The following is an 11,020-nucleotide window of genomic DNA, read 5'->3' on the forward strand; positions in this document are numbered from 1 at the left end:
CCTCTCTTCTCTTCTCTTCACTTCTCTCCTGTCCTCTCCTCTCCTGTCCTCTCCTTTCTTCTCTTCACTTCTCCTGTCCTGTCCTATCCTGTCCTGTCCTTTCCTGTCCTGTCCTCTCTTCTCTTCACTTCTCTCTTTTCATCTCCTCTCCTCTCCCCTCCTGTCCTCTCCTCTCCTTTCTTCTCTTCTCCTCTCTTCTTTTTTCCTCTCTTCTTTTTTCCTCTCTTCTCCTCTCTTCTCCTCTCTTCTCTTCTCTTCTCTTCTCTTCTCCTCTTTTCTCCTCTCCTCTCCTCTCCTCTCTTCTTTTCACTTCTCTCCTGTCCTCGCTTCTCGCTCTCCCTCCCTTCTTTTCTCTCTTTACTTTTTTCTCTTCTTCCCCCAACCCCATCTCTCTGTCTATCTATAATCTATCTCATGCACCTCATCATTTACATTCCATCTTTCTCATTAGATGATGAGCTCCTCAGAAGCAGTGACTGTGCTCTTTCTCTCTCTGACACCCCAGAGCTTAGCTCAATGCTTTCTGATTGCTTGTGGTATCAGAGGTAGGAACTGAACCTGTATTTCTGTTTCTCAGACTGACTTTATTTCCACAAGGCCTGTTATTGATTATTTGGTATTAGTAATGCATTATTAATATGAATGATCACCATTGCCATCACTAATACCATCAGTTCTTTAATTCTGTGTGAAGCAGTGGTGGTCTTTCCCCTATCATTGTTTCATAGCTTGGCACAGGTGAACAAACACTGAACTTAGGACACCTGGGACTGTGCAGAGTAGCTGACCTTGGGCGAGTCACAGCTGCCTTCATTCTAAGAGAGGCAAGAAGACTCAATCATTCTTCAGGTGAAATTAGGCAGTAGGATGGTTTGTCAACAGGTGCAGGCCAGACAAGAAGAGAAGAATAGTTTTGGACTCTTTTTGGATTCGCCACCCTTCCAGATTCTCTGCCCCAAGATCATTGAACTTGGCATTACTCTTCTGATTTAGGCCTCTGTTTACTTACCTGTGGAATGGGAAGGATAATATTTGCACTGCCTAACTTTCTAGATCATGATGGGAAGGGTGCTATGGCTATGGAAGTTGTGATGACTTCATGAGTGTTTTCATTTCTCTCTGTTGCCATATTCAGCCACTCCAGACTTCCATCTCTGTCGAGTTTGTGATTGCACCCACTGACTGTGGGCCAGGAGGGGCGGATGATCCATCTTCTTGCAACCCACTGGCAGACCAGGTAAAGAAAGTCCAGGGGGTATGGCCCAGAGCCATGGCTGTCCCTAGGTCTAGGCTGAGGTGTGTTGTGAGGAAGATTACTTAATTATTATTTTAGGAGACATAGCAGGCAGGACTGAAGAGGGTATCCTCACAGCAGCTCAAGTGAAGTGTGACTATGTCCACCAGGCTTTGGCACTTCTAGGAGTCAGTCTTTTGTATTGGTTCCTATTGTTTCCCATCTCCCTCCCCCAAATCATCATCCTGTAGCCAACTCTCTGATGAGTCCTTTCACTTTGTTCTTAGAAAACAGCCATCAGCCACTGGAGCTGGGAGTCCCAGGGTTGGAAGGGGCCTCAGAGGTCATCTAATCCAAGCCTCTGAGTACCTCCAGGGAGAAGAGGGTCACTGACCACCCAGAGCAGCTCAATCCTTTCTGGGATAGTTGTAATTATCAAGGAGTGCTCCCTTATATCAAGCCTCATTTGGCCATTACTCCTGGAGCCAAAGCAGAACAAGGCTAATCCCTCTTCCCTGAAGCAACCCTTTAAATATTTAAGACAACTTTCTTGAGGCCATATACCATATCCTTCCAGGGGGGTAAGATTAATCTTAGCTTGTAGTCTATTGGGATAACAGAGCCATAGCCACATGAAGGGAAAGATATAAGAGGACCCACTTATCGTAGATGACCATCCAGACTAGAACTCTGCTATTATGTGACCTCTTTCCATGGTAGATTTTTGAAAGGATTGTTGTTTGGGTACAGACTGGACTAGATAATCCTTGGGGTTCATTTCAATGCATGGTAGAGTGGTGGAAAGATCCCCCAGAGCCTTTGAAGTCAAAAGATTTGGACCTCTGGCACTTAATACCTATGAGACCTTGGAAAAGTCACTGACTCCCTTTGGGCCTCAGATTTCTCAGCTCTAAAATGAGGGGTTTGGTCTGGTTGATCTCTGAGATTTCTTCCAGCCATAGATCTATGACCTCCTCCCTTTTTGATCAGTGGCTTTGATGTGGGAGAAACACGCCCAAGTTTGTAGCAGGGTCTCACCCCAAGAGTGGGAGACTCAAACTCCATTCAATCCAGAAGTAAGAAAAGAATTTTATTTGAAGAAGAGCTTCAGGGTAGTAAAATAGCCTAATAGCTGGTGGAATAGTCTGGGGGCTAACCAGGTAGCCTTGGGGTCAATAGACAAGTCCAAGGGCTTGCAGAGTAGCCTCTTTGGAGTTGATAGTATAGAGTAGCAACTCTGCAGAGTGGCAGCTTCCACTGAAGAGTGGAGCTTCCACACCCTGGGAATCAGGATTGACATATTTATTTGGGTCTGGTAGCTTAGCATCTCCCTTTCCAAACTCAGGTGGAAGTCCGTAGGGAATAAAGAGCATGTCCAAGTTTGGGGGATTCGTGTGGAAGGCCAGAGTCCCCAGGGCACAGGTTCTATGTTCCTCCATTGTCCACCCTGCCATCATTTGTCAATGTGGGAGAGGTCTCGATGCCCTTCTAGAATGAGAACGGGGAGGGGTATGCGGTACATTGGAGGACCATTATAGGTAATTCATTATTTCTAGGAACAATATAAGTAATTAATAAAAACAGATTACTTTTACTGATTAATAATAAATAACCATTGATACAATAGGTACAAGGCTGATGCCCAGTATAGAATGTTACAGATCCAGCACACAGAGTGGGCAATAACAATCTCCAATTCATGTTTGACTAATGCTGAAACTACAGGTTTTGCAATTGAAGTTTAGCCAGTGCTAATTAGTGAGAAATGCAACATTTCAGAGTATGAGGGTTCCATTCCTATTACTGCCCCTTATTGCCCACTGTCAGCCCACAACATCCCCGCCCTCTTAAAAGCCCAGAAATCAAGAAATCTGGGGAGAATGGACTAAGGTCTCAACCTCTGTAACTTCTTTAGGCTGAGCTGGCCCTAGTTGAGTCTTTGGAAAGGATCGATGGGCTTGATCCAGGGAGTGGAGAGTGGATATAGGTGGGCTGGCAATGGATGATACCATCTGAAGTCTAATTGAGTGTAACCAAGAAGAAACAAAATTAGTGAGAATATTTAGAAGGCAGGGACCAAAAAAAAAAAAACAAACAAACAAAAAACCAGGAGGAAGAATATTAATAGTGGAAGAATCAGGAGGGGATCCAGGATGGAAAATAAGCAGGAGCTCCAGGGGAACCCCAGGTTTGCAAGTATCTGTTCCTTTGGCATTGTCCTGACTTGGTGGGTGCTCATAAGATGACGTGGATCCTGGTGAGAGCCTTCAGGGAAACGCTGACAATATGGATGAGATTTGCCCCGCTCTTCCTGATGAGCAGACAGATTCTGAACCTCTGACCCTCCTTTTTGAGGAGAGCAAAATATCAGGCCATTTGAACCTTGGGCCGTAGTTAACTGCTCTGTTGTTAAATTCATCCAACTCTGGGTAGAATTGAGGCTCTCCATCCAGAGGACCTAAGGCCCATGGAGAAAGGAAAGGGTAAGACAGAAAACAATAAAACCATTGTTTATGTTGGTAAACTAGAAGAGAAGACTTTGTGTCTCCACTTGGGTTTGAAATTGGGGAGGAATCACTGGGGAATTTGATGGAGAAATCAGCTTTCCTTTACCGCTAACATTCTTTCCCTTGTTTTGGACAACAGTATGGCTTCTGCAAGGGGACGCTGACAGAGAAAGCTGGTGTGGAAGATGTTTCTGTCATCTGCAAGTTCTCTGAGGTATGGATTTTATCTTTAACCTCTTTTGAAGCACCTTCAGACACTTCCCATGTGTCTTTGGGATTGGCAAGGAGGCAGACTTTGTTCCCTTCTCCCTAGGAAGATGTGGAGAATGGGCTTGTGCTGCCATGCCTACCCACGTGCTCCTTTTCAGCCTTACATGGAGCTCTGAACTCATTGAAGCTACTAGTTGTATTCTCAATATCCCTGTTGGCCCAGACTCAGATACCTTTCCTATGACTTAGCTTTTGATGGCTGACTTCTCTTTCTGTAGCCACAGAGTCACAGGTGTTAGCATTTGGGAGTTAGTGTTGGGTCTGTTGTTTTCAGAGAAAACAAGGATAGAGGAGGTTCAAATCTGGAGATGTTTATTGAATGGTGTATTGGACTTTAAGTCAGGAAAACTTGGGTTCAAATCCCAGCTCTGATGCCTGCTCGCTTTGTGACTTTGGACAAGCCACTTGCTTTCTCTATGCCTTGGTTTCCTCATTTATAAAATAGAGATAATACTTATATTATTTACCAATTACGAGCTTACATCATAATTATTTTTTTACAAGATTATGATTTCATTGGCATAGGAAACTCCCCCCTAACAAAGTTCTCTTTAATTTGTAATAATAGATCTTGTTTAGAGAGTGCATTAAGATTTGCAAAGCAAGGTGTATCCCATTCCATCCTTTGTTGCTGTTGTTCATTTGTATTTAGTTGTGTCTGTCTCTTCCTGATCCCATTTGGGATTTTCTTAGCAAAGACTTCTTGGTCAGAGATATTGGAGTGGTTTACCATTTCCTTCTCTAGCTCATTTGAGAGATGAAGAAATGGAGGCAAACTGAGTTAAGTAATTGTCTGAGGCCAGCTTTGAAACCAGGAAGATGAGTCTTCTTGACCCTAGCTCTGGCACCCTAGCCACTGTGCCACCTAGTTGCCCTGTTGATCTTTATAGCAGTCATTTGAAGTAGGTGCTATTATATTATTCCCATTTTACAGATGTGGTAAATGAAGCAAGTTGACTTGCCCACAGTCACACAACAATTAAGTGCCCGAGGTCAGGATTCAAATGTCGATTTTCCTGACTCTATACAGGCTGGAGCTACAGATCTTGGTGTGTTCATATTGAGTTTTTGGTGACTAGAGCCCTGAGCAGCTTAAGGGAATTGCCCAGGACCACTATATATCAGAGTCAGACTCTCTCCATTACACTCCACTGCCTTTTTCATGAGGTTATCATGAAGCTGAAATAAGGTAGTGGATATGAAGCCATTTGCACACCTCAAGCCAGCTTTTGCTGGGTCTGTTGACCAATGACGAATCCCCAGGTCTGGTGTTCCCTGACTCCAGGAAGCCAGGCATGCTTTGGGTATCCATTTCCCAGACCTGTGCCTGGTGATGGAGGCCTTCATGGTCTCCACATTGTATTAGGTCCTAGCTTAGAGGCTGATAGGCCCAGAAGGGACCTCCTTGGGCACCAGCTCAGGGAAATCTCTAAACAGGATGTTGCTGGGGGGCATCCAGTGGCAGCTAGGGACAATGGGCACATTTCTAGGCTGTTGGGTAAAACCTAGGCATCAAAGTAGGGCCAGCTTGTTCGGGAAGAACATGTGTCTCTCAGTGACCCAACAATGAGGAGGGAGAAAGGGTCCTGGGTTTGCAGTTTGAGGACTTTGGTCAAATCTCCTCTGGGCCATTTGTGTGGCCATGGACACAGAAGTTTCCTCCTTTATGAAATGGAGCCAGCACCCACATATTGTGAGGATCAGATATCGTGCGTGTGGTGTGTAAAGCTCCTTGTCAAGATTGAAGCCCAGATGAGCACCCACCATACTTCTTATGGACCTGGGTTAGCAGAGGGCAGAGCCTCAGCCTGAGTTAGGACTCGGTACCACAGGAGAGCCCTGGCTTCATGTTGGGGCTCTCAGGACCAACTGGGAGCTGCCATGAATCAGGAGGCTGTGGTTGGAAGGAGGAGAAGGAGGTCACCTTAAACTACTGTTGCCTTCCAGGAAGTCACATTCTATAATCCTTCTCCCATCTTCTTCAGATTCTGAGTGGAACTGGGGATTTCTGCCTGGCAATTCAGTTTTTCCTTCTTTTTCTTTTCTTTTCTTTTCTTTTTTAAAATCCTCACCTTATGTCTTAGAATGTATACTAAGAATTGGTTCCAAGACAGAAGAACTGTAAGTAAGTAAGGACTAGGAAATTGGGGTTAAGTGACTTGCCCAGGGTCACATAGCCAGGAAATATCTGATGCCAAATTTGATCCCAAGACCTCCCATCATACACTGAGTTACCTAGGTGCCCTGTCAATTCATTTTCTAGATGCTTATGATCCTGATTCCAGTGGTCTGGGCTATCTTCCATGTTGATTTTAACTGGCATCAAAGTGGGTTGGGTGGGGGAAGGAAGAGTCATTCTGGTCCTGCCTTAGGACACAGAGGAAGCCCTAGACCAGCATGAGGACCAGATGCTTTTGTTTTCCAGCCTGTGGTTCCCGCACCTCAACCCACTCCTGTTGCTGCTGGACCTGATGTTGCTGTCGCTGCTAAACCTGCTATCGCTATTGTTTCTGGACCCGGTCCTGTGCGACCTGCAGGACCCGTTCTGACCCACTTGCCCCATCATGACCTCAGGCATTCCTTTGTTGGAGTGGCTTCCTTAGAATCCGCCTCTGGAGAAAGGGGAGCCCCTGTAGGGCCGGCTCCCGCTGTCCCAGGTCCTGGACCGGCTGCACCCGCCATCCCTCTCTGTCCAGGGAGGATAAGGCATTTCAAGGTCTAACCTGGGTCCCAGCTCTGTGGCGCAATCCTTTCTGACAAGTGTTTCTATCTTTCTAACTGTAGCCCAGGGTTCTTTAAGTAGTGTCGCCATTTTGTCAAAGTTGAGGAATGGGGTGGGAGTTCTGGGAGGAAATGCCATTTCTTGGGAGTTTTTCTAGATCATGCTGTGGATTAAAGAAAAGAGGGCTTCCTGCCCCTCCCCCTCTCCCCCCCCCCCCCCGCTTCTCCCCACATCTTGAAAGACAGAAGGGGAGGGAGGAATGATCATGTTGGATGGGCGAGGCAAGCGACTTCCACATTCTCATCAATAGTCCTCATGCCCTGATCGAACACTCAATTGACTAGATGGTCGTCACTGTACGGTCTGCCTTCTGGGTTGATCTTGTCGCAGCGAAAGCCAATGTGATTTGAGAGGTGCTATTGCTAATCCTGTGACTTCCTGTTAAGAGAACTTCCTTAATAAACAAAGCTTCTGAAGGAGGATTGTTGTTCTTATTCTGCATCCTGGATCCAGGGACTTTTCACTGGGGCAAGAAGAGCAATGGAGGGGGAGTTGTGTTGACAGCAAAGAGGGAGCGTGGTGGAGCCGAGGACAGGATGGGGGTGCTGTCCCCCACAAATACCAGGGAGGGTGGTCTTGGAAGAGGAGCCCCACAGTGATCAGACATTAAGGAGAGGGTGGAGATGTCCATGGTACAGAACAGACTGAAGGAAGATGGCAAGGTATCATTTGGGAAGGAAGCATGGAGCCCCCTGCATTGTTGGAGGCTTAGGCTAACTCCTGGTCACTCCACCTTAATTATAGCTCTTTTTCAATCCATGCCTTTTCTCTTTTCAGTTATAATAATATCTCTGAGCTAGAGAAACACACACACACACACAACTCTATACGTATGTGCTAGAAGCTAGCAGCTCCTCTCTTTAATTAAAAGTTGATGTCCTGGTACTCTCTCTGCATTCACAGACCCTCAATCTTGAGCTATAAAGGGCATCAGTGGTCACTGAATCCCTCCCTCTAATGTGCAGAGGAGCCCTGAGGTCCAGGAAAACAAATTCATTTCCCCCAGATCTCATAGGGTAACTGTGAGTAAAATTGGAATTCAGGCTCTCTGATGGCACATCCAGCTGCTGTATGCACTGAGTGAGCCCTGCAGAAACTCAGAAGATACCTTGTTGGCAAGACTGCTTTGCCTTTCCAGAGAGAGGACAGAAAAAGGTTGTTCAGTAGTCACTCAGGAATCTGATATTCAAATGTGTGCTCAAGGAATGGGTTCTGGTGTCTTTCTCTCCATCAGGCAGCAAATGTTTATTAAGTGCCTACTATGTGCCAGGCACTTTGCTAAGTGCTGAAGGACCCATTAATCAATTGTTCTACCAGCAAGAAGAGCTAAAGGAGTGCTCAGGGGCCACCTGGTCTACCTCTCTCATTTAACAGAGAGGAAACTAAGGCTCAGGGGAGGTGAGGGACTTGCCCAGGACCACATTGGTAACAAGTGGGATTTAGCCTTCTTTCCTTTATGCTTCTCAGGATTCCGTTTCACTTTTCCTTCTTGTAGGGGAAGTAGAAGACAACTCTGGGAGCCAGGGCAGATGGGGACAAGTTGTGAAGGGTTTTTCAAGTCCAACAGAAGAGTTTATATTTGACTTTAGAAATAATAGGGAGGGAGGCAGTTAGCTTGAGAGCCAAATCTGGAGAGGGTAAGTCCAGGGTTCAAATCTTACCTCAGATACTTCCTAGCTTGGATGACCCTGGGCAAGTCACTTAACCCTTATTGCCTAGCCCTTACTGCTCCTCTGCCTTGGAACCAAAACACTGTATCAATTCTTAGACAGAAGCTAAGGGATTTTTAAAAAAAATATTTTATTTTTTAGAAAAAATTTCCATGGTTCCATGATTCATGTTTTAACTTTCCCCTTCACTCCCCTTCACATCCTCCCATAGCCTATGCACATTTCTACTGGTTTTAACATGTGTCATCAATCAAGACTTATTTCCATATTATTGATAGTTGCATTGGTGTGGTCGTTTCGAGTCAACATCCCCAATTATGTCCGCATCAACCCATGTGTTCAAGCAGTTGTTTTTCTTCTGGGTTTCCACTCCTGTAGTTCTTCCTCTGAATGTGGGTAGCGTTCTTTTCCATAAATCCCTCAGAATTGTCCTGGATCATTGCATTGCTGCTAGTACAGAAGTCCATTACATTCGATTTTACCACAGTGTATCAGTCTCTGTGTATAATGTTCTTCTGGCTCTGCTCCTTTCACTCTGCATCAATTCCTGGAGGTCTTTCCAGTTCACATGGAATTCCTCCAGTTTATTATTCCTTTGAGTGCAATAGTATTCCACCACCAGCATATACCACAATTTGTTCAGCCATTCCCCAATTGAAGGGCAGACCCTAATTTTCTGGGTTTTTTTTGCCACCACAAAAAGCTCAGCTATAAATATTTTTGAACGTCTTTTTATCTATGATCTCTTTGGGGTACAAACCCAGCAATGGTATGGCTGAATCGAAGGACAGACAGTCTTTTAGAGCTCTTTTGGGCATAGTTCCAAATTGCCATCCAGAATGGTTGGATCAGTTCACAACTCCACCAGCAGAGCATTAATATTCCAATTTTACCACATCCCCTCCAACATTTATTACTCTTCCCTGCTATCATTTTAGCTAGTCTGCTAGGTGTGAGGTGGTACCTCAGAGTTGTTTTGATTTGCACTTCTCTAATTATTAGAGATTTAGAGCACTTTCTCATGTGCTTATTGATAGTTTTGATTTCTTTATCTGAAAATTGCCTATTCATGTCCCTTGTCCATTTATCAATTGGGGAATCGCTTGATTTTTTTTATACAATTGATTTAGCTCCTTGTATATTTGAGTAATTAGATCTCTGTCAGAATTTTTTGTTATGAAGATTTTCCCCCCAGTTTGTTGTTTCCCTTCTGATTTTGGTTGTATTGTTTTCGTTTGTACAAAAAATTTTAATTTAATGTAATCAAAATTATTTATTTTACATTTTGTAATTTTCTCTAACTCTTGCTTGGTTTTAAAATTTCCCCTTTCTCATAGATATGACAAGTATACCATTCTGTGTTCACTTAATTTACTTATAGTTTCCTTCTTTATATTCAAGTCATTCACTCATTCTGAATTTATCTTGGTATAGGGTGTAAGATGTTGATCTAAACCTAATTTCTCCCATATTGTTTTCCAATTTTCCCAACAGTTTTTGTCAAATAGTGGATTTTTGTCCCCAAAGTTGGGCTCTTTGGGTTTATCATACAGCGTCTTGCTGATGTCACTTACCCCAAGTCTATTCCACTGATCCTCCCTTCTGTCTCTTAGCCAGTACCATATTGTTTTGATGACCGTGGCTTTATAGTATAGTTTAATATCTGGTACTGCTAGGCCATCTTCCTTCAGTTTTTTTTTTTCATTACTTCCCTTGATGTTCTTGATCTTTTGTTTTTTCAAATGAACTTTGTTATAGTTTTTTTTTCTAATTCATTAAAACAGTTTTTTGGTAGTTTGATAGGTATGGCACTAAATAAGTAAATTAATTTGGGTAGAATGGTCATTTTTATTATGTTACTTCATCCTACCCATGAGCAATCAATGTTTTTCTAATTGTTTAAATCTAGTTTTAATAGTTTGGAAAATGTTTTGTAGTTGTGTTTGTATAATTCCTGTGTTTGTTTTGGTAGATAGATTCCTAAGTATTTTATATTGTCTAGGGTGATTTTAAATGGTGTTTCTCTTTCTACTTCTTGCTGCTGTGATGTGTTGGAGATATATAGAAATGCTGATGATTTATGTGCATTTATTTTGTATCCTGCAACTTTGTTAAAGTTGTTGATTATTTCTACTAGCTTTTTTGTAGATTTAATTGATTCTCTAGGATTTTTTAGGTAGACCATCATGTCATCTGCAAAGAGTGATAGAGAAGCTAAAGGTTTTTAATAAATAATAAAAAAAAGAATGAATAGGAAGTCACCAGCCTTTAACAAGAAATATAGTCAGATCAAAGCTATGGAAGTATTAATATAGCAGCTAGTGGGAGGCTAGATTGTGGAGAGAAGAACCCGTAGGTGGGAAGACCAATTAGGAGGCCACTTCAAAAGTTTAGGTATAATAAGGTATAGGGAGCTAACCCCCTATTTGGTTTTGGGGTCCTGAGTGGTGTTGGTGGCTTAGGATTGTTAAGGCAGGAGAAAGAAAATGAGAACAACCAGACTAGTGGTTAGCCCATGTTGCTCTAACGCTATGGGATTTGGACTTTATTTTATACT

The 11,020-nt window shown here is 43.5% G+C and overlaps 1 protein-coding gene across 1 annotated transcript in view; it reads left to right on the forward strand.

Moving 5' to 3' along the window:
* AHSG (alpha 2-HS glycoprotein) overlaps window positions 1-7,213 on the forward strand; it is a 15,091-nt gene extending 7,878 nt beyond the window's left edge. Inside the window, exons 5-7 of the mRNA XM_044670908.1 lie at window positions 1,136-1,237; window positions 3,881-3,955; window positions 6,437-7,213. Of these exons, the coding sequence (XP_044526843.1) occupies window positions 1,136-1,237; window positions 3,881-3,955; window positions 6,437-6,733 (474 nt within the window). The 3' untranslated portion in view covers window positions 6,734-7,213. The remainder of the gene's footprint in view (window positions 1-1,135; window positions 1,238-3,880; window positions 3,956-6,436) is intronic.
* Window positions 7,214-11,020: the final 3,807 nt, after the last annotated feature.

Source organism: Gracilinanus agilis, chromosome 3, assembly GCF_016433145.1.
Source record: "Gracilinanus agilis isolate LMUSP501 chromosome 3, AgileGrace, whole genome shotgun sequence".
NCBI classification, from domain to species: Eukaryota; Metazoa; Chordata; class Mammalia; order Didelphimorphia; family Didelphidae; genus Gracilinanus; species Gracilinanus agilis.